Below are 26,694 nucleotides of genomic sequence, written 5' to 3'. Positions count from 1 at the left end.
GGGCCTCGGCACAGCGCTTGTGCGGCCGGCTTGGTCACGTGACTAGCGCACATGCACATCTGATTCCCTCTCAGTGGCCTCGTCGTCATGGCAACCCTTCATTTCTTTTTCAGCTCGTTCCCATTTCACCTGTCACTTCGATAATTGCCTCTGAATTTTCCTGCGTATCATGGTAAAAAAAATGATGATGGTAATAATAATAAGACAATATTTATGAGTCAAGCAACTGATAGACAAGAGTTGAGAGATGAAGAAATGCAGAAACGTTTCAATAGGATAGAATATTAACGACGGGACATGGCTTTTTAGGGACTAATAAAGCATGTTCCCTTTTCTCTCACATGCTTTAGCTCATTGCAGGTGTGACTGGCAGTGGAGTCTGAATTTCCATTGTTTTAATTGGGTCACCCTCTACTCCACGTCACGTCTATCTGCTTAATCAGTGGTACAAGACTGTGACTCACCAGTCCAAACCTTCTGCAACCCTCACCACTAGGTTATGCTCTTATAAAGTATTGATAGGAATAGGAAACATAATGGCTTTTGCCACAGTGCTCTGTTCATTAATGGAGGGCTGCTGGGGGAGAGTATGGACAGGAGACGTTAAGGCCGCCTTTTCCATTTCATTTAGAATAGACTGACATTGCAAGGAAAGCAAAGAGGACACATTCCGCCCCCCTGCCGACACTGAGCTGTGTTTACATCCTTAACCGTCACACAAACAGGGTCAGAATGGTGGAACAAATGGGTGTGATTGTGCAGGTTGGGTTAGGTTCTGAATAACTGTCCAGCATTCCACAACGCAAGAATCACCTGTATTAGTAAGGTGACGCGTTTTGTTTTGGATCTGTCCCTAAGAGTGCAGTGGACCTGTGTAATGGTAGTCATTTATTGACCTTACGGCTTACAGTGCTTTCCTAAACCCCAAAAGTGCTTTACATAGTAGGGTGGGAGCTCACTTCACCCACCAATATGTTGCACCAGCTTGGGTGATGCAGGGCGACCAATTTGTGTCAGAACCATCACCTCACATCATCCATCAGTCAGAGAGGAGAGGTTTATGCCAGTTAGGAAGGAGGGGGACGTTTAGGGGGCCATGGTAGAGGTGGGGCCATTTGGGGGGATTCAGCCTTGACACTGGGGTTAACAGGCCTACTCTTACAATCAGTGGCATTGGAGATGTTGTTACCACAGAACGTCAGGGGTGATCCACCCATAATCCCACATTCCTGTGATATACATTGTTAAGTAATGAAAAATGAATAGCAACAATATCATTTTCCAGTTAGAATAAGTCAGCAAGCCACATGTGAAATGTATTGAAGGAATTGGCTAAGACAAGTTAACTACAAAATCCACAATGCACTACACCCTCTAGACATTCAGGCAGGTTAGGTTTTTATACCTCGTTGGCTAGGTATATAAAAAAAGATATCCACAAAGTAACACCAAAGCCAATATCAACATGTGAAGCAGTCATATTGTTGTAAAATCTCACAAACTGCAATATCAATTTAGGTAAAAAAAAAAACGTATCATGTTGGACGTAAAGCAAGCAGGGACACAGTGAGGGAAACAGTGTATCCACGAGGTTTAACTGAGATTTGGCTTCCCCATTTAACCCAATCCCTCTGAATTAGAGAGATGGGTGGGATTCCATGATGAGTGCCCAGGGAACAATTAGGATTAACTGCCTTGCTCAGTGTTATAACAAATATTTTACACTGTGCCAGCTCAGGGATTCGTTTTACCAACCTTTTGGTTACGCACCAGATGCTTTAATTGCTAGGATATCTGCCACCCCTTGAAAAAGCTGTTGTTCGTTAATTTACCGGGTAAAATACGGGTGAGTATGCTATGTTCTCCTCTATGATGCCAAGCAAAACATGACTAGAAATACTACTCTAATTTGAAAGGCCTTGTCCAACTTTGCTCGTTTGCATTTACGGGTCATTTGTTTGATGGTAGAGGCTTGTTTTGCCAGACAAATTTACAGACTGGGGAATTTCATTTCTTCCCATACCCAGTCAGTGATGCCAGAGGGAGTATTGACCTCAGAAGTTGTATTCATCTTTCCAGAGATGACTCCAGATATTTGAAAATGTTTTGGAACTGTAGATTAGATTGTGTGGTGTAAACCAATCCAGGGTATTTAAATACAACCAGTGTTGCCAATATACAGTTTCCCCAATTCATTAGAGGTAAGAGGAAAGACTTGACCCACTTGATTGTAAGCCTGACAATTCATTGGAGATGTCAAGATTGTGAGCAAGAGATTGCTGTGTACTGAAAGAATAGCAGGATGTCATTAGTGACAGCAGTTGGAGCATCTGGCCAGTAACCAGGACGTTTGATAGCCCTTAGCAAAATCTTGTACAGTGTTTGGTGTGTTATATGTTATGGTTAGTATCATGTACAGTGATTGGTGTGTTAGATGTAATGCTTGATATCATGTACTGTGTTTGGTGTGTTAGATGTAATGCTTGATATCATGTACTGTGTTTGGTGTGTTAGATGTAATGCTTGATATCATGCACAGTGATTGGTGTGTTAGATGTAATGGTTAGTATCATGCACAGTGATTGGTGTGTTAGATGTAATGGTTAGTATCATGCACAGTGATTGGTGTGTTAGATGTAATGGTTAGTATCATGCACAGTGATTGGTGTGTTAGATGTAATGGTTAGTATCATGCACAGTGATTGGTGTGTTAGATGTAATGGTTAGTATCATGCACAGTGATTGGTGTGTTAGATGTAATGGTTAGTATCATATGCAGTCTTTGGTGTGTAAGATAGCTTGGGGAATTGGAGGTGTTCTAGGAAGCGTCAGGTGTTTGCAGGTTGTTCATTGGCTTTAAATCATGGTGCCAACAGGGAGCTCTGGATTGTATTACCTCATTTGGCCTGTTCTGTTTATGAACACTTTAGATGTACAGTACCAGTCAAAGGTTTGGGCACACTTGCCCATTCACTAGAATGTACATCACTGGAGCCTGTCAATGTCACAGCTGCGTATTTTGTTTGAGTGCAGACATTATTGTTTTGAGTTTGAGTACTCTACGGTTCCTAGATGTATTGAGACTGAACAGGATTGCTATAGATGTGTGCTTGTGGAGGTTGGGTCCGATACTGGTGATTGGTTAATTTTAGTTATTTAGAAGACACTCTTATCCACGGTAACTTAAAGCAACAATTAGGATTAAGTGTGTTGCTCAAGGGCACAATGACATTTCAGATTCAGGCTAATGGCCTGTACATACAATACATAATGTAACCACATTGGTACGGATGACAAGTTCATTACATAATCAAATATAAAAATATATCCGCACTCTAACATATAGCAGCATATAAAACATTTTCCCATCTAAGTGTTTCAGTATCTACTAAAAATATAGTAATTCCAAGAAGTCTGTTTATAACAATAACAAATGCCCGATTCTGTCTGGGTACTTTAGAAGGACATAAACGCAAAATTATTCTTGCTGGCTTTGCATGATAAAACAAAAACAAGAAGCAAGCGTCCATGTTGGATTTATATGTGTGCTTTGGGGCAATGTCAGTGGAATTAATTGATTTGCCCATATTTGTCAGAAAAGAGTAAGCGTCTAACCCCAGCTTGCATTATTAAAGCTAATACCACAGTGGTTTCTGCAAGTCCTCTGCCGTGAATCAAAGTCTGACATGGACTGATGATGTATGGATATATTATTCAGAGCGTTGCATGGAGCTCTGAGCGATGCTTCTCTGTCCTTGCCCCCCATCCTGCCCCAGCAGAACCACTCATCCCATCCCCCAGGAGGGCACCTGTGTTTTCAAGGTAAAGACCACTTAGAGAATAGCCCGGGGCGTCTGCATACTGGACTTCCCTGTGTTATACATTAGAAGCCTCTGTTCTGGTCCACATAAAACGCACTCAGTTGTGCCATGTTTCCACCAAATTCCTCAAAGACCGGGAGGAGGAAACCAATTACAAACAGGCCACGATATGGCACAGATAGTCTTCAAGGATGTTGCCATAATCCTGACCACTCTCTAGTAACCTTCTTAACTCACCCCTGCGGTCAATCTAGAGCTTTGATGGACAATATTAAGAAAGTGCCTAGATTTCAAATTCGGATCAATTACATTGTCATTGTATATTTAACAAGCGTTCAATATGTTTGCTCTAGGGAATTAGAAGTCTATCTCCAAGCATTCTCATCCCCCTGCGCTTCAAAACCCTCAACTCTGACCATATCAGGGTTCGTTCTTTCGATAAGAGCATCTCAATGTGCCATTTTTTTACATGACACATGAAAGACGGCATGGCCTCAACAGCAGGAGCCAGGGCCATTCTGTGTCACCCGCCAGGCCCGCTGAGCCTGTGATGCCAGACCTGACATGTTGAGGGGGAGCTGCATACACAGACAGTGAAACATCTCCCCCATAGGCGAGGCCTGGGCACAGGGAGAGACTGGGTTTAACCACCAGACGTCTGGTCCAGTCTCGCGCCAAGTAAATGGGGTTTGATCAGCTGCCAGGAAGGAGTGCAACGAGCTGCAATCATAGGCAGGCTTTGCCATTCGTCAATATGAACTGTTTTAATATAAATAATAAAAGAAAAACAATACGAGCAAGAAAACAAAGGAAGGATTTCGGGAAACCTGCAATGTAAATGTTTAACGACAGTTTTTGCATACAGCTGGTTCTGCCATGACAAGCTGTAAATGTCCAATCTTCAGTGACCTTTACCACAGTGAGTAGGAGGGCTTTGGGACACACAGCTGACCAGACTTATTGAACATCCAATAGTATACACATTTATATAGATTTAATGACTTAATCAATGACACAACATGGCTGATGACATTTTTATTGGTTTGGAGATAAAAGTCTGCCTGGTGTTTGTGTACGAGTGCGTAATGTCTGGACTCAGTTCCCTCTGTGCTCTGCAACCGCCTCACCGTCACCAAATTCCAGGTTGTCTGTCAGCTGACGCGCAGAGTGGAGCCCTTTCATGTCACCGGCGTTCTCCCTGACAGGGTGGCAGAATGAGGGCAATTAGAAATCACTTAGAGTGAGCGTGTGTGCCAGTAATGGACCTGCAGCTGGTTGGAGTAGAGGACCAGAACAGCAGCACAGAGGTATGTCTGCTGTAGGCCTCTGCTGCTGTGACCCCCTTCCATCAGCAGGATCCGGGGCCAGAGGGTGGAGGAGACCATGAGGATGGTTTACTCAACTCCTGACACAGTGGCCAGACACAGCCTAGCAACCATCACCCCCAACCACCCACGCTCCTCGCCCCTGCAGCTAGAGTCTACCACCATTCTTTAGCAAACCCATTTACTTTTAATGTGTCTTTCTCTGTGATTTCAGGCAATCAGGAATGACCAGGGGTTATTTTATTGTTTTTCTTACAGTGTGTATTTTGTTTGGGCTGTGGACTTGGTAATGAATTCCGTACGTCACCTTCTCCAAGGCGGTTGACCAGTGAGGGGTGTGAGTCTAGGGGAGCAGGTCCTGTGCTGTTTTTCTTTAATAAGTCCAGAGGTGAGGGGAACCGGCCAGGTGATCAGTCATCCTGTCAGGATGCTCAACTCTGATTAGCCCAGTGATCTAGCTGCCATATCTGACCTTCGACACTCCACTATGCGAAAGGACTGACTGGTTCACCTAATTACTATTTTTAAGTTAGCCAACAAGTCATCTTTAGTGACCTATCGTGAATCAGGTTTGTTTATCGGTTTCTTCTCTTATGAAAAGCAGAGAAACATCCATCTCTTTCTTGTGGCATTTTCAGCGTTTTCACTAGATAAGGTCACAGACATACTAAAATACAGATCATAAAAATATATCTTCCCCAATTACGTTTTATTTTGTTCTGACTATATACTGTGCTCCGGAAGTACTGTACAGGCCCCTTGGCCTTGAAGCCTCCAGTGACCCCACTACCTCTATGTCCTCTGGTCCCTCTCTCTATCTGCCCCACTACCTCTATGTCCTCTGGTCCCTCTCTCTATCTCCCCCACTACCTCCATGTCCTCTGGTCCCTCTCTCTATCTCCCCCACTACCTCTATGTCCTCTGGTTCCTCTCTCTATCTCCCCCACTACCTCCATGTCCTCTAGTCCCTCTCTCTATCTCCCCCACTACCTCCATGTCCTCTGGTCCCTCTCCATATCTCCCCCACTACCTCCATGTCCTCTAGTCCCTCTCTCTATCTCCCCCACTACCTCCATGTCCTCTGGTCCCTCTCTCTATCTCCCCCACTACCTCCATGTCCTCTGGTCCCTCTCCATATCTCCCCCACTACCTCCATGTCCTCTAGTCCCTCTCTTATCTCCCCCACTACCTCCATGTCCTCTGGTCCCTCTCTCTATCTCCCCCACTACCTCCATGTCCTCTAGTCCCTCTCTCTATCTCCCCCACTACCTCCATGTCCTCTGGTCCCTCTCTGTATCTCCCCCACTACCTCCATGTCCTCTGGTCCCTCTCTGTATCTCCCCCACTACCTCCATGTCCTCTAGTCCCTCTCTCTATCTCCCCCACTACCTCCATGTCCTCTAGTCCCTCTCCATATCTCCCCCACTACCTCCATGTCCTCTAGTCCCTCTCTCTATCTCCCCCACTAGCTCTGTCCCCTACTTTCCTGGTCCAGTCAGGTGCATGTCTCAGGCAGCCTACAGTAGCACGGTTGGTGGCACTCTCCCCTTTGGGCCTCCATCAGAGACTTCAGAATAGATCTTTATTTACAGCACAGAACTGGGAAACAGCTGGTCAATCCATTTAGCCTAAGGCCACGGATTTGTTCCTATTTACTACAACATCCAAAGAAAAGCCAGGGTATTTTTCCCTCTCTCTTTCCTATTGATCCGGCGCTTAGAAAATCTGCTCTGCTGTCTAAACACTATTGATCCCTCCCTCTCGACGGCAGGCTCCTGCACCAGTATATAAAGGGACTGGATGAATTGAAATTTCATTTCCGACAACTTGTTCCTGTTATTTTTACCCTTATTCAAGGGTCTGGAATGCACGCTGGTGGCCACTGCTGTATGAGTTGATGCAGTTGGTGGAAGGAGGAGCAGCTGGGCGAGGATCTCCACATCATACCAGACCGCACCGTTGACACACAGCTGTAGATAGTGCAGCCACACACACAGGCCCCAGCCAGGGCAGACTGGATTCCTCGTTGACTACGTTCCTTGTAATCATTATATGGCATCTCTCGGACCTGTCAATAGGCAGCTGACAAACAGAATCACTGCCGGCTAACACCAACAAAGAGAGCTGGGCCTAAGTGCCAAAAAGTTTTTTGAGGAACTACTCAGTATGTTATCTGTGTGCATTATATGATTCATCTACCTTAGTGGCTTGATGAGCTGCCTGTCATCAAGCCTGTTATCTAGCAAGAGGTTCTCAACAAGAATCATACATTAACCCTTTTTGTAGACCAACCATGGATATTTTTGCCGGACCGTGAAAGCGGAGCCGGCCTAGAAGAGCGAATGTCTTAGTGAGCGACTGAGTGATTGACTACCTCTTGTTAAATGGTGTAGTGGTTAGAGACATGGAATACGGTTGGACTCCTGTCACATTCAAAATAAATTATGCCTTAGGATTTGTTCAGGACAGACAGGACAGACAAAAACTTTTTTTGCTGGCTGCAACCTTCAGTAGCTATGTTATAGGAAGGCTACAATAAAACAGTTCTGGTGGATTTTCTAATTATGCATTAGGATTTGTTCAGGATAGACAAAAACTTTGCTTACTACACGATTCTCTCATCTTTTCACATTACGAAGAGGTCAGTAATCGTCACCTATATTGGTAGTTATTGTATCAATGTCATTCACGAGTGGCTAATAAGCTGTTAAAACAGCCAGTGGCAAAAGCCATACAGTTCATACATGCTATTTGTTGTGGAGGTAAAGTTAAAAAGAAACGTTAGTCAGTTAAACACAATGCTTAATGGTGTCCAGCAAAATATTGGCAGATACCATATTCAGTACACATTCTAAGGCCCTTTAAATTGTAAGACCCATTTCAAGGGTGTTAGTGTTCAAATCTAGTGAACATTTGCATAACTGCAATAGTAGATGCCACCATAGTTACTTTTCAGACAGCTACTGTTTCAACACATCCAAATACACACATAACATTCATGTGTCGCACCACCAAGGACCCTTCTCAAGTTAGGTATCCCTACTTAACCAGGAGAAATTCCTGGCACAGACATTATTAAAACTGCAAGAGGAAAATGTTTTAATGGGTGATATCCACAAGCATACAAATTAATTATTATAGTCACATATTCTAAAAGAATATATTGAACAAATAAAATAAAAATAAACGGTTTCAATGTTATATATTAAAAATACAAAGCTGAAATATAAGTATCATAAGTTTCCATTCCCTTTCTTAGAGGAATTCTACATTATCACAGGTGTAACTAGTGACCTTCAGTATCGCACACAAAGTTATTTGGCCTAAAAATTGTAATCATTCAAATTATTTCAGGTTAAATTCAGATGTTTCACTGGTACATTATAAAGAAAATGCTCAGCCATGATGATCTTGTGGGGATGTTTTTCATCATCAAGGACTGGGGCACTTGTCAGGATAGAAAGAAACAATGAATGGAGGAATATACCAAAAAAATGCTGCCTTAGCAAGAATACTGAAACTGGGACAGTTGGGAAAGTTCACAGTTTAACATGACATTGTTATGGTGGCTGAGAAATCAATTTTAATAACTTGAAGAATGCGGTCCATCTACAATTCGCAAGGACCTTTTTTGTAAAGTTGAATGGTCGAATATTGCTAAATGCAGGTATGCAAAGGTAGAAACCTACCCCAATAGACTCACAGTTCTAATTACTGCCTACAGTGTTTCTACCAGTTTTATCTATCTATTTTTGTCACTTCCTTCTTCCATTTTTGCTTGTTCTCGCATTAGTGTGAGAACACTTCTTTTCCCACTTCGGTGTGGTACAGTACCGGTGTCTTCTTTTTGACCAATAGGCTAATATTCTATTGCTTGTCTGTTTGGACCAATCATAGTTCATAGTGCATTCTAGAGTGGGATCCAAACATGGCGTCGTACGAGGCAAAGCGAATGTGATCGTTTTTGTAGAAAGAACCGTTTCCGTGGGTCAAAAACAATAACGGCAAGAGAGACGTACCACCATACAGGTGGTGCGCTCCCGAAGAAAGCCGTTAAGCTAGGGTCATTTTAAAAGGGAACGACCAACTACCAAAAACTTGCTCTCAAAGTAAAAGTGCGCTATATCTAGCATGATCCTAGTTCTTAGAGAATTTTTTTTCGTAAAATTATTTCAGTTTTTCCTGCAGTCACTCTCCAGGCTTAATGGAACTGAACGGGGCAAAGGATGTAGTGTTCAAGAATATATGATACATTCGGTTTTCCAAAATGCGAAGGCCATGGTGTATTGATATTGGTCTCTGTATGTTCTCCTGAAAGAATCGAGCCAAAACGAGAATTGTATCAATGGTTATAAATAATGACCTACCTCACAGCATCTGTAAACTTCCGCACTCAAGCTAACAGCAAGGTGCTGATTCAAAACAGCTGAACTACGGTGCTGACCTGATTGGGGTTTATTAGCTTGCAACAAGCATAATTTACGGACATTTATCAAAATGTTCAGAGCATGTGCAGTCCCCGTAATTGTTAATATAACAAAATCTTACTAATTGTCTAAAAGACAGGTCTTCATTCTGGAATTATATTAGTCAGGGAAAATAACTTACATGTCTGTTCCCAACAGTGTCAAAATTGTGCCAGTGCTCCGTAGTAGTAGCCTAATCATTTCAGCACTTCCCCATACTATTCCTGCAGAACGGGACTTAGGACAGAATTATCCAAATTCATATTACAATTCTACGTTTGGGCCCAACGGCCACTGCCTCTTCCAGTTTCTTTGGGGATGTGGAAGGTTACCAAAACTGCCCGGTTGATAAGAGCTTGAAAGTCAGTGCCATCTGTTGCCCACACTGGAGCCGATTCAGCCTCATCCACGGACACATCAAGATTCTTGATGGCATTAGGTAGCAATAAATGCCTGCTCTGAATCATAAGGTGGCGCATGGTCAAATCGAAAAACTGATTACGACTGCCTATAGTACAGTGTTGTACGTTTGATACATGGTCAGCATTGGGCTTAAATATGCATGTCCAGCTTCAACTTCATCAGGAATATAGCATTTGATGATCTCAGTCTGGTTTCTGAGAAATCTGATTGGCTGTTTATACATTGTACCCTTAGAAATGACCTTACAATTGTAATATATCTGGCCTTGAAATCCGTTTGTTGAGATTGTGTCATTGTGATTAAGTGGGCTCTCCACAAGTTTTCTTAATGGTCACGAAGGATATAGATGGTACGAGAAGGGGCGTTGGTTGTCTTATAGACCATAATTGTAGATGGTTCATGTGGTTGGAATATTTGCTATGACAGCATCCAGTCCATCCAAATAATCTGTTAAGTTTGATTGGTGGAATTTCAGGATATTAAATTAGCATCCATTATGTTTACCTTTATGCAATGAACCCCTGTAACCCCTTCAAAATCAAAATGTGGCTTTCTCTCTCATCCCATCATTGTATGATCAAGCTTGGATGAGAGCCTGTAACTCATGTCCAAAAAAAGACCAAGTGTTTTTCGAGTTGGCTGTTCTATTATATGAGTTCCTGTGTGTGTGTGCGTGTGCATGATTGACACTTCTCTTTTCTACGTCCCACAGCAGCAGGACATGAGTGCTGAGGTGCCCAGGCTCCAGAGGTCAATGGCTACGCTACGTGAGCGGGAGATGGAGTGGGGTGGAGAGCGATCCGCCTTTCAGGGCAAGTTGAGCCCGGCCCGAGATGAGCTCCACAGCGCCATTCTACGGGTGAGCTCAACCCTGCATCCTGCTCCTCCACTGCCGTCCCCTTTGTGTTTCACTCTGACGATTAGCGCTGAGATATAGTGGTACATAAAAGGGGAGGCCCTGTTTTAATTAACATAAATATTCATATAATGACCGTAAAGCCGTCCCACGTTCCATTTCAGGCTCTTAGCATTAATGCATATTTTAAAACATTATCATTACCACTATCATAATTCTTATAATGATAACTGTAATTATTAGATTTATGACTGAATTATTATTTTGTTCCCTGCAGCCATTTCTCCACGCAAAAAAAAGAATAAATTCTCTGGTGTACAACACTTTCCGTCTCCGCCTCCCTCTGACAATATTGAGCAGACTGATAGAGATAAACACAAACACCCTGATGTGTACGCTGCCACGTCTGGAAGACACTCCATCTGAATTGCATATACGCCCGGCACCTGGGCTTGTCATAAGCCGTATTAAGAAAAATGGTCAGACGGTTTGACATAAATTGGAAAATGACATTTGGAAAGTGTGTGCTACTGTGGAAATTAGATATATTAAAGAGAGATATTAAAATTATAAATCAGTGTCGAGATGTGCAGGGGGTGTTGAGGAGATGTTGAGTGCTCTCGTTTTCCCTCTCCTTTCCCCTCTGTCCTCTCCTTCTGTCCCTCTCCTTTCCCCTCTATCCTCTCCTTCTGTCCCTCTCCTTTCCCCTCTGTCCTCTCCTTCTGTCCCTCTCCTTTCCCCTCTATCCTCTCCTTCTGTCCCTCTCCTTTCCCCTCTGTCCTCTCCTTCTGTCCCTCTCCTTTCCCCTCTATCATCTCCTTCTATCCCTCTCCTTTCCCCTCTGTCCTCTCCTTCTGTCCCTCTCTTTTCCCCTCTGTCCTCTCCTTCTGTCCCTCTCCTTTCCCCTCTATCCTCTCCTTCTATCCCTCTCCTTTCCCCTCTATCCTTTCCTTCTATCCCTCTCCTTTCCCCTCTATCCTCTCCTTCTGTCCCTCTCCTTTCCCCTCTATCCTCTCCTTCTATCCCTCTCCTTTCCCCTCTATCCTCTCCTTCTGTCCCTCTCCTTTCCCTCTATCCTCTCCTTCTATCCCTCTCTTTTCCCCTCTATCCTCTCCTTCTATCCCTCTCTTTTCCCCTGTCTATCCTTCCCCTTTTGGCCTCTCCCCCTGGGGACGGCAGTGGGTCTGGTCCTTGTTTAGCCCTACAGGAACAGAGGCCTGAACAGAGGGCACCTCTGTGACCCAGCGACCCTCCCCAGCTAGGGACAACCACTCCTTATCATGTGTCAGTGAGAGTGGAGGGTATTGTCTCTGCTAGAGTCCTGTCAGCTGATTTAGCAGCTCTCATGCTGTAACCTGCTAATGGATCATTTTAAAGGTGTGATATGCATAATTCAAAGGTATCCGCTGACACCTTTAAAAACAGACACTTCCACTCTCCCCTGTGTGTCTCTGTGTGCCATCCGGGTATAATGTGCGTTTTGGGTGGGGGGAGGGACAGCAGCACAAGGAAGAGCTGATTGGAGACTTACAAAGGGAGCTGGGGAGACAGAAGAATGAGAGACAGGAGATGCTCTGTCTGTTGACCTGTTCAGTTACACACACATACATAAACTGTCTATAACTGTATATAACAGTATTATTATACTAAATGCATCAACTGTAAAAGCACTTGATACAAACCCAAATGTATGTACAAATGTACAATTCAGTACCTTGAGCTGCTCAAACACTCATGATTTTTAATACTTCCTGACAACTCATCCCTCCCTTTCACTGAGTTCAAAAAGAGCCTTGACAAAAGAACGGGATGGCAGTGGGGATACGTGCTTTGACACTGCTGAACTGAGTTATTGAGGGAAAAATACATCTACTATGCTACCATAAGGGCTTGGGTCAAAGCCTCTTCTCTGGTGCTGGGGAAAAACCTTCAATGTTTGTGTCCTTGGCATAGGAATGTTGCATTCAGATACAGTGTGTTTGCGTTAAGAGGAAAGACAGGTCAAGAGTGTTGCCTTTGGATCTGAAAGAAGAGGGGTCACTTAAGTATGAGCAATCCCTCCCCCAGACTGGGAGTTTATGCGCCTCTCTACGACCTGCTCCGACTCTCATGATGTTCACACTCGGATTCAACTACCATTTCAAAAAAGTTTTCGGAAGATTTCATTTCCGTCGGGCAAGTCTTTCCCTTCCCAATATCTGCTGTTTACCATTGAGTGATGTCTCGGGCCTCCACTAACTTCATTTCCCTAACTGCCAGAGTTCCTGTACAGCTGAATGTCACCTCCGTGTGAGGGGCCAGTGTTAATAAAGCCTGCGAGCCCCAGGGGCCTGAGGTACCTGGGTCAGCCTCTCCTGTCCCAGTAGTCAGGTCTGTTGCTGCTGCACCCCTCTCTTCCCCTCCGCACACGTTCTCATCTGCCCCCCCGCCCCGGTTCCCTGCTTCACCTCCCAAACAGCCCCGTCACACTGTCCCTTTAATATTTCAGCACTCCTACTATCATTTTTTTTTTTGCTCTTCTCTCTCTTAATATTGAAATATTTAAAGAGGTATTCTCGAAGAGGTCAAGTAAAGAAAGGACAGGCACTTTGTTTTATTAAAGTAAAAGAGCAGAAAGATGGAGGGGAGTCCAGCCACTCCAGAGGACCAGATGGCAGCATTAGTAATTCATCTGGATTGGCCTCGACCTGACCAGTGATTGTCAAGAGACTTAGTACTATTAAGAAAGTGAATGCCATTAAGATTTGTCTTATAACAGCCCTTCCGTGTAACCGCCCACGCTCTCTTCAGCCACTCGTTACGTTTTACGTATTGGTTTGGTTTCCCCTCAGCTTTATGGCAGAGAAGAGGAGCTGAAGAGGCTGACAGAAGAGCAGCATCGGCTGAAGGATGAGGTCTGTGGCCCTAGGCTCCGGCTGACACCTCTCAGGAACAGGATTACACAGAACGCTGCTTGGTTAACAAGGCCTTTCCTATCACGCTGCTTTGCTCCGAGCTATCTGATTGGCTGACACAGTGGTATCTTCTAAAACCCCTCAACCCTTCAACTTTTGCTTCTTAAGCAAAGGTGTGGTGAGAAACCACTGACAAAGACCAGGGACAGAGGAAACCACTGACAGAGACCGGGGACAGAGGAAACCACTGACAAAGACCAGGGACAGAGGAAACCACTGACAGAGACCAGGGACAGAGGAAACCACTGACAAAGACCAGGGACAGGGGAAACCACTGACAGAGACCAGGGACAGAGGAAACCACTGACAGAGACCAGGGACAGAGGAAACCACTGACAAAGACCAGGGATAGAGGAAACCACTGACAGAGACCAGGGACAGAGGAAACCACTGACAGAGACCAGGGACAGAGGAAACCACTGACAGAGACCAGGGACAGAGGGAACCACTGACAGAGAGCAGGGTTAAGAGGGAACCACTGACAGAGAGCAGGAACAGAGGGAACCACTGACAGAGAGCAGGGACAGAGGGAACCACTGACAGAGAGCAGGGACAGAGGGAACCACTGACAGAGAGCAGGGACAGAGGGAATCACTGACAGAGAGCAGGGACAGGGGGAACCACTGACAGAGAGCAGGGACAGGGGGAACCACTGACAGAGAGCAGGGTTAAGAGGGAACCACTGACAGAGAGCAGGAACAGAGGGAACCACTGACAGAGAGCAGGGACAGAGGGAACCACTGACAGAGAGCAGGGACAGAGGAAACCACTGACAGAGAGCAGGAACAGAGGGAACCACTGACAGATAGGAGGGACAGAGGAAACCACTGACAGAGACCAGGGACAGAGGAAACCACTGACAGAGACCATGGACAGAGGAAACCACTGACAGAGACCAGGGACAGAGGAAACCACTGACAGAGAGCAGGAACAGAGGGAACCACTGACAGATAGGAGGGACAGAGGAAACCACTGACAGAGAGGAGGGTTAAGAGGGAACCACTGACAGAGAGGAGGGTTAAGAGGCCAGTTTTAGGTGGTCTGCTAGATCCCTGTGTGAGGTGGCTAACCTCAGGCGTCTGTTGAGTTCTGAGACTGGGTGTTTTTACAGCACGGTCTTGCTGTGCTCTGGGACCTCAATAAACCACTGCCTTCAAAGCACAGCCAAGCGCCACTTACTGCTGAGTGCTTCTCTGGTGGTTGGGCAAGATTACTCTGAAAACAAAGTGCAGACAGATTGATTAATAGAAGGGTCTGCAGAGGTGCGCGCCACAGTATATTTTCACACTCAGCTTACACTCTTTTCCATTCATTGGTGAGGACTTTTATGTGCTGATCCTGTCACTGTGTGAGTTTGTCAGTTCATAAAGAGTAGTCCTGCTCTCTGACTAGATCTTAGTGAAAACTCATTAGAGCTGTTATATACGTGTTGTTTTAACATCCTGGGAACAAGCTGTGGCAGTGCCACAACACACTCTTAAGGCTGTACTTTAGTGTCCTCAACCCTCCTGGTGGGACTGCTGTTTATAGATGTCTACTGACTGAAATGAATGAAAGACTGAAGACGTGTATTGCACCATATAACTGACTAACTGACTGTGTGTGCGTGTGTGTGTGTGCGTGTGTGTGCAGGTGAGGCAGCCTGAGGTGCGGCTGCAGAGCCAGGCTGTCCTGGTGGGTCAGGAGCTGTTGGAGGAGAGGGTCCTGCAGGACAGGGAGCTGTCGGCGTGGAGGGGGCGCTACCACACTGCCTCAGACCGACTGGTGCTGTCAGAGGCTGAGCTGGAGGAGGTACAGGGGGCCAGGGACGCAGCCCTCCGGAGCCCGACACTCCAGGAGGAGCACGCCCCCCATCTAGGGGCCCAGGGCCAGGAGCTGCAGCACAGTCCGGAGGACCCACGGGGTCGGGTGAGAGGCTGGGGACATACAGGGAGCATGGGTGCGGGGTCGAACGGTCAGAGGGTGGTGGAGGGAATCTGGGCCTGGAAGCGGAGGGTGAGGGGGCAGGGTTGGTGGAGGGAATCTGGGCCTGGAAGCGGAGGGTGAGGGGGCAGGGTTGGTGGCGGTGGTGCGGGTGTAGCGAGGCTCCATCACATCAGGTCACTGGGGTCTAATTAAGCTGAGCTCCACATCAGACTGCAATCAGCAGACCTACACAGGAAATGAGTCGTTTTCATTTGTTTTGCCTTTATGTGCAACGCCGTGTTGTAATGCTAGTAAGCTCTGTGGTTTTAATTAACATTTTGTGCTTAGCAGGCAGGTTAATTATGCTCCTTAATGGTCTTTGTGGAAAATGTCCCTCACAGAGAGAAGGGTTATTTGCTTTTCTTTACTCCCATGTTTGTTTCTTATGATCTTATTACTCTAGTAACCACCACTGTTAGGAGTAACTTGTCCAAGTCAACGGAAAACCTTTCCCAATCAGAATGTTCTATCTGGAAATAAGGTGCCTGTGTTTCAGAGTGAGACACAGAGGTTTATAAAAGCATTTTGTGGTGAACCTCAGAATGACCTTGTGGCTCTCTGTCAGCTCATTTAGCTTATTCTGCTAGTCAGTCTGTCTGACTGGTGGTCTACCACAACAACTGCCCTGACCCCCTCTCCTCCACAACACATCTGCCCTCTCACCCATTTCACATATTTTTGGTATCAGTGTTGTTGTTGTTAATTGACTCGTTCCAGGCTTCCTTTCTCTGTCATGTGTATGATTACTCACAACAAAATAACACTATAAATATCGCCTGTGTTTTCACTGCCCGGTTACCAATGTCTCATCATACTGACAGGATTATTTGGGCAGTGAAAACAGAGAGAGAAAGCTGCCTTATGGATAATTATCTGTAATCGACAATCATTTCTCCGAAGCTGTATAACAACAGCAGAAATGGTTCTGTATAGCCCCATATTATCCAATTTGCTGTGAAACAGGAAATGGGAGAAATATAACTAGCAGACTAACCAATTTACTTAAAACTGGGAAAAATGTACGGCTTGTCAAGGACATGTTTGAAGTACAACAAGGGAAGCTGCCTGGACAGAACATGTGTATTTGGTTTCCATTTTAAATGTATAATAGTGTTCCCAGCACCATGTTGGGTTTTTGGACGTCTTCACATGTTATTAAGTGGATCCATGAGATGGAACTCTAGAAATCATCCAGCACTTTGCCGTTCATGGAAGACAAATAACGTTTGATTTGAACCTTTTGGTGCTTCATGGTTGCAAGTGGTGCAGTGCGTTGCACAGGAATCTGCTTTCCACTCAGCTGTTACAGCCCAGTCAGCAGCTTATCAGTCCTGTCCTTGGCGTCTTCTAAAGTGTGTTGTGTTCCTCCTTGTCTCATAGCTTGGCCAGAAGGAGGAGATGATCGTGGCTCTACGTCAACAGCTGCTCTCCTCCCAAGATGCACTGCAGAAAGTTACTGCTGAGCTGAGATTATGCAGAAGAGAAAAGGAGAAGCTGGTAAGACCTTGTTTTTTTTTTTATTTGATCATGCCATCTGTTGGCATGTTCATGACAATGGAATTATGTTTTCCATGTCACAGGAAAGCCGTTGTGTGGACAAAGACGAGAAAATATCTGGCATCCTTTTCGATCTGGTCCAGCTACAGGAGCAGAATAGCACATGCTGTGCCCAGGTACTTTAACATTAATATAAAGTAGTGTAAATACTTACATTGGTGATGAAATTCCACTTATGGATGTTCTATATATCAATTTTTCAATAACACATGTAATTCCTGGCATATCTGAATCATATTAAGCCGCTCAATACCTCTGATAATGACGACTGAGCCCCTTTGCTTCTTGCAGAGAATTTAAAATGTTTTGGTCGTCCAATTAATAGGAAAAGCATATACTGAAATACGAAAAACACATAAGGTATTAACATTGGTATGTATCTGAGCTCTGTATGTGCTTTCAGAAGGATAGCCTGTCAGAACTGTGACTAGCTCACACTGGGCAGTTACGATAATATTTCATTGCCTTTGTGGTTGTACCTCATATACAATGTCAATGTCACCAGTAGAAACATAGTGAATATGCTAATTGGTCTGAATTTTCATTCACATACCTCTGCTAGCTTTTGCTGGCCTCCTTTGCTGGTCTCCTTTGCTGGCCTCCTCTGCTAGCCTCCTTTGCTGGCCTCCTTTGCTAACCTAACTACTTCTCCGTTTGACCCGTAAGCTTGTCCTGAAGGAGGCTGAGGTGAGCAGGCTGAGGCAGGATCTGCGTGACGTGCTGGATCAGAACCAGAACCTGAAGAACGACCTGGGCCTTCTCACTCAGAAACACAAGGCTTCACAGCAGGAGGTACTGGCCTCTACGTTACACAGCGTCTCTCCCCTTTCTCATGTAACTGACTGTGATTCTGTCCGGCTCACATCAGAACTGCTGTGGCCATGTATCAGTATGGTTTCCATAACACAACCTCCCTGCGGTGATTCGGTGTTGTTTTAAATCTACCCAGTAGTAGAAAAAAAGCATACATGCTGATTAGAAGAGGCAGTGGGAGTTTGGTGGATGTAGGCACTAACCAGGTGTGGTGGTGTTCAGGTGTCCAGGATGAGACCGTACTAAGGATAGCCACAGAACTGAGGACTGATCAGGATCACCTCATATCCGCCCAGGACAAGCTGAGACCTGTACCCTATCTAGCTTTAACTCATCACGAAGGCAGACAGTCAAGGACACAGTGATCCTGTTAGTGTCCAGCCTGTCCGGTTCCATGGCTGCCTCCCTGCTCTGGGATTTCTTTGTGTTATTTCTGAGTTTTCTTCTTGAAGGAGAACTTTTGAGGGTCTGTCAATGGCCGTGCTGTGTGCGCCGGGCTGCTGTATTTATTCCTCCATCTGTGACTGGTCAGTCATTTGTTTGCCAGGATGTCCTTGTGTGTTATAAATGGGACAGGTCTGTCACTTCAATGCTGAGAGGATGCTTTGAGTTCCTTGAAAGATTTTTATTTATTTAATTTTGGTTTGGAGGGGAGCAGTGAATAATGCATTGGGAACCTGCTACATGTAGTGTTTTTATCATTAGCATGCAGCCCAAGTTATCTGCAGAATACTTATGAGTGCCAGTGAAATGTTTGTGATGTTATTTATTTATGTTGCCCTCTCAATTATTCATTTGTTTATTTATTCATGGCAGAACTAACTGCAATTGGAAAATTCATTTTTGCTGAAGGGCACATGCTCCCCCTCCCTCCACCCCCCTGTACACAAAGGGGGGGGGGGGCACATCAGGCTTGTTAGTAATTGCTTTATGTGGCGTTTCCTGAGACTCACAGGGAGATGTCATTTTAATCTGAGCAGACGGGTGGAGGGAGACACGGATGGGTCAGGTTGAGCTGTGGGGATTGGATAGGATGGGAGTGGAGGGGAGGGGAGAGGAGGTGAGGGGAGATGGAGGAGTTTATCACTCACTCTTTTCTTTTAGCCTACTACCTCAGAAACCTGGTGCTGAAGGAGGTGGAGGGCTGATGGTTCGGGCGGGGACAGGGTAACATCCACACATATTACAGGGAATCAGATTCCACTTCTCTAGACAACAAGGCGCTACAGGTCTGACTCAAGCCGAGTAGGGCAGAACACAATGAATCTGTGGTTGCCTCTGGTTGTCTTCATGCTTTCATGCTCCCCTGGCTTCTCTCTGGGTTGTCTGTTCACAGCCCTGTTGTCTTTAATTATATGGACTGAGATTTTGTTCAATTTCACACTTGTGCGCACACATGCAGCAATTATTCTCTGATAATTGATAATGTTTCACTGAACATTACATGATGTGTGTGTGTTTGTGCAACAGTGGCCCTGACACAAGCTTCTGTCACGAACTTCTCCCAGTCATGGAATTACAGTTAGCGTTATAGCTGAGCTTGTGCGTCATTGACTGTGACTGTCACTCTGGCTGTCAGTCTGTCTGCATCAGTCTCGGCGTTAGAGGTAGAACATGTTATTTAAGTGCCACTCCACAGGGATACAAATACATCAGCTATTTGATTCAAAAAAATATATATACATTTTGAGACATTATATAAACCCCCGAAATGGGATCAGTGGTCATGTATGATAACTGACTTCATCTACTGTATACACATACTGTACATGCATGAATAAAACACACGCAGACAACATGTCAGTGAAAAAGAGGACAGTTAGTAAAACAAGAGTGTGTTTGTAGTACATGGTGACATTGTTGTTATCGGATAAAACATCACATCATGTATTACTTAATCCAGACTGTGGAAGTTGACAGAAAAGATCATGCCTTATTATCTATGTAACCCACAGGAATGAGCTTCACTTTCTTTGGGACTGTTGTTAAACCCTGCTACATGGTTCTGTAAGGCTGTGATTGTCAGGTCTTTTCATCAGTTGGCAACTCTTCATTACTCTCTAATAGTTGTGATTATAACCATTGCAATAATTTCTACAGTACACCTTTGGTGTCGGCGAACTGAGTCTTATGAATGGTGATGACATGATATGTAGAAAATATCTTGGCAGTTGCAACACCACACATCCCCATTTGGCATGCTGAGAAGTCTCAGAACGTTTTTAATGAACACCTTGAGTTTCCCAGCCAAGATGACCTTGAGCAGCTGAATTTAGCCAATATTTACCTAGATCAAGGTAAAATCACCAGGCCTCATTAAAGACAGTGTTGACGCAACATGTCTGTAGCCCCATACTGCTGCAGCAAAATGAATCACCGTGTTCACTGAAACATTTTAAAGGTAGGCTACCCATGGTTCTACACCTGGCAATGATGGGACCAAGGGCAAGATTAGCATGTTCAGCTAAATCGATTTACAGTAATTCCAAGATTCCTGAATAATCTGCCCTTCACTAACAACATCTGAAGAGGCCAGGCCAGTAGATAACAGCTATGTTCAACTGCTGTGTTGTGATACTGTAGTGTGCTACCTTAGTTCGATCTGCATTAATACCAGTTTCCTTTGTTCATGTCAGTTGAAAACTGTTCAGTAGTATGCATTTGTGGCCAGAGCCTTAGTTTGCCCACCCATGGTTTAAGACATAATAATAAACAAAATGCAACCGTGTTCACTCCAATGTCCATTTAGGATTAAAACCCTTCAACAGGTAACAGTGGTCTTTACCATTCTTACACACACACTCTTGTGCACTGTGTGTTGGTCTGCATGGTTCTCTTCCCTGTGTGTTTTTTCTGGGCTCTGTTGACCCTGAGCCCTGTGTGTTTTGTCTGGGTTCTGTTGACCCTGGGCCCTGTGTGTTTTGTCTGAGCTCTGTTGACCCCGAGCCCTGTGTGTTTTGTCTGGGTTCTGTTGACCCCGAGCCCTGTGTGTTTTGTCTGGGTTCTGTTCCCTGTGTGTTTTGTCTGCAGGGTTCTGTTCCCTGTGTGTTTTTTCTGGGCTCTGTTGACCCTGAGTCCTGTGTGTTTTGTCTGGGCTCTGTTGACCCTGAGCCCTGTGTGTTTTGTCTGGGCTCTGTTGACCCCAGGCCCTGTGTGTTTTGTCTGGGCTCTGTTGACACCGGGCCCTGTGTGTTTTGTCTGGGCTCTGTTGACCCTGAGCCCTGTGTGTTTTGTCTGGGTTCTGTTGACCCTGGGCCCAGTGTGTTTTGTCTAGGCTCTGTTGACCCCGAGCCCTGTGTGTTTTGTCTGGGCTCTGTTGACACCAGGCCCTGTGTGTTTTGTCGGGGCTCTGTTGACCCCAGGCCCTGTGTGTTTTGTCTGGGCTCTGTTGACCCTGGGCCCAGTGTGTTTTGTCTGGGCTCTGTTGACCCTGGGCCCAGTGTGTTTTATCTGGGCTCTGTTGACCCCGAGCCCTGTGTGTTTTGTCTGGGCTCTGTTGACCCCGAGCCCTGTGTGTTTTGTCTGGGTTCTGTTGACCCCGAGCCCTGTGTGTTTTGTCTGGGCTCTGTTGACACCAGGCCCTGTGTGTGGGTGTGTGTATAGCTGTCAGTGCAGTCTCAGCAGGAGCAGGCCCTTGGGGACGAGGTGCAGGGGCTCCACAAGCAGATGGGCGGTCTCCAGTGTAGGCTGACTCAAAGAGAGGTCGTCATGGAGACACAACTTCACACAGCTGGTCAGCTACAGCAGGAGAGAGACAGGTCAACGACACACACGCACACACTATGGTACCAAATCCTTACTGAGACGCCTTTGATTCATCATAGTTGACCTTAGCTAGGATGTACTTTCGAATGATGGCCTTAAACATCACCACCTGTGTAGTATATCTAGTGAGAATTCCTTTTACAGTATGTACTAATAATGCTTGAGGAGAAGTGCCTGTGAATCATACTGGGTACACATAATTAAGGCCATAAGAAGTCAACCACTTTCCAAGAGGACGCCGTCCAGCCCTCTCTCTGAGGAGCCCATAATCCACCCAGAATATGACAGATACACAGTGGTTCAGCCATGCTGTGTTTAGTAATGTGTGCTGTTGGAGAGATCCAGGGTCTCCTGTGGGAGGTCATCCATACCTCCATCTCTCCCTCACTCTCCATGGCATCAACAAACACTGCACACAACCATGAGATTCCAATTAGCATCGTTTAATTAGGAGCAGGCTCCCTCTTGGCACAGTTCTGTCATTCATTTTAATCTTGTTTATGCACCTTGATTGTTTCGCAATATAGCTTTTTTTAATTAGCTGGAATTGATTAAATTGCATTGATTCTGTATCCTTATTAAAATGCCCCCACCCACGCCCCCCCCCTGTGTTATTTCTCATAATGAATGGTACAGTCTGGGTCTGGGGGGTATACTAGTGAAAGCTTTGCACATTTTGTAATCGAAGCTGTGTTTATCATTATTTATTGCCTGCGCTGTCACAGTGTTGTGTCGTGACAGAGGTTTTATGAGTTGGAGGGGCTGCTGCGCGGTATGGTGCAGTTTGGTGACAGAGCTTTCTGATGCCTGCCGTCCTGTTGAGCCTCAGTCCCGGGATAAGATGAGGGTCAGCTCCCTACTCTTCTGCATGTCAGACTCGCAGTCAATCTGCTCTTTGTCTTTAGCTGAGAGATCTGCCTCTATCCACAGAGAACTGACCTTGGGCAGACAGCCCTGTCTCTGTGTGTGGACATGGTTGCAGTCACCATGGTTAACACCAAGGACCTTTCCGAACCCAGAGCTCGTTTTATTTTGATTGATGAAGCCCCAGCTCCAGCTGCAACCCCCAGTACGAAAATTATATTAGAAACAAAATGAGATTTCAAATTTTATGTTTGACAAGCGACTTGATGAAAGTGTTTCATTGCAGGGCCTGATCCATGGAAATTGTATGCTAATAATACTGCTGGCCAAGCAATCTAGTTGGAAATTAATCAGAGTGGTTGAGCTGTAACAGAGAGAGAGAAAGAGAGAGAGCGTTGTTCTCCATAAGAGCCCTTCCCCTCTCCACACAGCCCTTTCTCTCTCCCTCGCTCTTGCTCTGATTCTCATCAGAAATAGCCATGGGGTGTTGTCTCTGTGATGAGGTTGGGAGAGAAATAGGAGTTATAATCTAATACCTTAGCTTAGCACTGATTGCCGCAGTAATGCAGTTGTTCCTACATTTTTTAACTCTGGCCCCCTCCTTTGCTGTCCCCCCAAAAATATTCAAATGTAGTTAATATATATATATTTGAATTAACAAAATAAGCATTTACCCAAGCATGTTCATACTGAATTCATATCGTTTGCTGTGCAACCGCACACTTACACCATCTACATCAGTAGAGGTTCAATTCCATGTTAGAAATATGTTTTATTAGAAGCAAATAAACCCTTACAAATGTATACAGACTGGTGCTTCATTTATGTACGTATAAAAATAAACAAGATGACAGACATAAAGACCCTCAAAAAAGTACAAAACATAAACATTGCCATCCTCTTAACTAAAAGTTACCCCAGACTCCCAGCATCCATTTGGTGGAAGTTTCTTCCTTTCGTCTCTTTCAGAAACATCAAGGTTCTAATTTTTGTTTCTACTATAAATGATTCATTTTCTTTTGGACATGGATGGTCAGTTGTCCCAGTCCCCTGAGACACAGTAGGTAATCAGCTTGGGGTCTGGGTCTGTTGGAACATCCAGGACCTTAGAGAGGTCCAGACCAGATTCCAGTCCAGAAGCTGTTCAGGTTAGGTCAAAGCTGTAAAACGGTGTGCTGTCAGAAGCTTGACACTTGTCAGAAAGTGGTGTCAGGAAATATCTATGGAAGGTTGGAGTGTATTTGATCTATTATTTTAATTTCTAGATTTTAGTGCCTCATAGAATTGATTGAGCAGTGTTGGGGAATTTGGTTTCATTTATCATGACTGGGATGAATTATTAATTACTAAATGTATTAATGTTCTTATCACATTACCTACGGAGCACCTACAGGGGTTTGATTAACGAGCCCTCTGGTCAACTTAAACCATGTGTAACTTACTTATACACTTTAAGATGTATTCAGTACCAATTGGAGACTGAAAATGAATATGGTCATTTGTCTCATCTGAATGCCATTAATTATTTCATTTGCAAGCACCCATCGAATCATTAGGAACATCCAATATTTATTTTTAACCTTCCAAAAATAGCTCTCATCTTTTGTAACAAATGGCACATCCTCTCATTCACTGTAGATCTTAACATTTTACTGCGTTGCCAGTTATTAAACTATGTGATTATGTAGTACCAGTCTTACTGTACACGGTTCCCAGCTTCGCACACTGACCAAAGAGGTGTATGCATATTCCTGATCTTGAACACCCATCTATCGGGTCTTGTCACCCTGTACAGTTTTCTCATAGTTTCTCATAAAGAGCTTTACATATTCAGGACATTACACTGCCCCAGAAAGGTATGCATGTCTGAAGTATTAGTTTCTGCTAAAGGCGTTACTTTTAAAAGTAAATTGTTCTCAGGAACACCATGTGAATCTTTCATTCATCATGATATCTTCTAATCTCAGTGAGAAGGAACCCGGGCTGTGTTCAGAAATGACTGTCATCATACTTCACATTATTGGTGTAAAGCTAATTTAGTAATTTAGCATTGACCCGAGAGTAAATGGAACATTGCCTGCAGGTAGGGTTAGATCTATACTACTGTAGATGCACTCAATAATTTGCTTGACACAGAGTTAGATGCATGGCAGTCAGACATTCTATCTGATTACTGATCCAGCACACAATGAAGATCCCCTCCGACAACCAGAGTTCCAGTATCAGAGATGGTATTAGTGTTGTTTTGTCCATAATTATTCATCAGCAGTATTGGTTTTCAGTTACTCCACAAATCCAGGGGTGTCTTATTGCTTAATTAGAGGGAGAGGTCCACTATGATGTCCAGGGCAGTCGTGGAGGGCTGCAGCATTATCAGCATAACTTATCAAATGAGACAGAATTCAGCTTGTTTTTGGTAGATGATGTATTTCTTTAAGTTAGAACTGCTCCACAGTTTAGGTAACCAATGCAGTAATGTATGCATCCATACACCAGGCCCTTCTTCCTCTGTCTCTCTCCTCCTCTTTAATGTCACCAGCCCTCCCTTTACATGTCTTCCTATTATTGTGTATTGATCCTGTTCATCTTTTTCTCTTCGTCATTTATCTTTTTGCTCCACATTAATGTGTGGCTGAGTGTCTTCATGGCTTGTGATTCCCCAGACCACCTCAGTCCTTCCTCACTCCTTCCATCATCCCTGAGAGACATTGAGTCAGCAATGGAGTCATTATCAAATGTCGCTCGTTTAAAACAACGCAATTAGTCCGGAAGGCCTTAATGATGTTTGCAAGTTAACGGCAAACAAAGTGGTTTTCTGTCTTCCTTCCTCACACTGTTTCTCTCTTCCACCTGCTTACAACTCGGTAAGAGCGAAGGAGTAGAGAAGTCTCAAAGTGTTTTGTCTCCCAACCATGTTATAAGACTGTGTGATTTATTATTTTTACCCCGAGAGACATCTGTTACACTGCTTCTTATTTCTGTAATGCATCATCAGCCAAGGGAAAACTAATATTATCCCATCTGGGTTATTGTACTCTGGAGTCTAATAATCTAATGTAGAGCGTCACAGAGCTGCGAGGAGAGGAAGGCAAGGAGTGTACTGGATCACATCTGGCTGTTCTGTTATGTTCCCTACACCTCCCAGATATGTCCACATACATTCACCCTGTGTCCTCATGCTCTCTCTCTCTGACGCTCCTCCCCATGCGCCTCCAGCGGGATGGCCAGCAGGAGGCGGTGTGTTTTCGGGGGGGGGGGGATTATTGCAGGGGTTTTTGTCAGATGCCAGGCAGACTGTATGTTCTGAGAATGTGTGCTGTCTGTCTCAGGTGTCTGACAGGGAGCAATGTCTCCAGGGTCAGGAGGCAGAGTCCAGGCTGAGGGAGGTGTTGCAGGAGGTTGAGAGTGGGGCAGCAGACACTGGAGCCCTGACACAGTCACTGGATCTGTACCGGACCAAGTACCAGGCCTGCCTCACGAAGATCTCCCAGCAGGACGGCACCCTGCAGGCCCTGGATAAGGACCTGAAGGAAGCCAGGGCTCAGGTCAGCTCCCAAACCTTCCTCTCTGCCTGCCCTGGAGCACTGATACTGGATACATATCTAGTTCTGGTTCTGAGTGTTAATTGGCTGTATTTCCATGCCCCAGGTGATAGAGCAGGAGGACCAGGTTTTGCGTTTGCGCGCCCAGGCCGTGGTGCTCCAGGGGGAGCTGAGGGACCGTTGTGCCCAGCTGGACAGCGGGGACGACGCTCTGAGCACACTTAGCCAGCATCTCCGAGACACACAGAGAGACCTGGAAGACAGCCACAAACACAGCCGGGAGTGTGAGCTGGTCATCGGGATGCTGAGGGACACGGCCGCCGCGCTGACACGTCAGGTCAGT

At 45.1% G+C, this 26,694-nt stretch overlaps 1 protein-coding gene across 2 annotated transcripts in view; it reads left to right on the top strand.

Moving 5' to 3' along the window:
- The window catches only part of LOC105029753 (golgin subfamily A member 4), a 185,073-nt gene that overhangs the window by 133,795 nt on the left and 24,584 nt on the right, over positions 1-26,694 (top strand). The window contains exons 13-20 of one of the 2 annotated variants that reach the window (XM_034296646.1): positions 10,748-10,894; positions 13,723-13,785; positions 15,478-15,753; positions 17,191-17,307; positions 17,391-17,483; positions 18,034-18,159; positions 26,139-26,354; positions 26,458-26,688. In XM_034296646.1, the coding sequence (XP_034152537.1) occupies positions 10,748-10,894; positions 13,723-13,785; positions 15,478-15,753; positions 17,191-17,307; positions 17,391-17,483; positions 18,034-18,159; positions 26,139-26,354; positions 26,458-26,688 (1,269 nt within the window). The remainder of the gene's footprint in view (positions 1-10,747; positions 10,895-13,722; positions 13,786-15,477; positions 15,754-17,190; positions 17,308-17,390; positions 17,484-18,033; positions 18,160-26,138; positions 26,355-26,457; positions 26,689-26,694) is intronic. The other variant, XM_010903259.3, reaches the window with a different exon arrangement.

This window comes from Esox lucius, chromosome 2, assembly GCF_011004845.1.
Source record: "Esox lucius isolate fEsoLuc1 chromosome 2, fEsoLuc1.pri, whole genome shotgun sequence".
NCBI lineage: Eukaryota > Metazoa > Chordata > Actinopteri > Esociformes > Esocidae > Esox > Esox lucius.
Note: the sequence above shows the minus strand (reverse complement) of the source record. Positions and strands in the feature narration are given on the sequence as shown.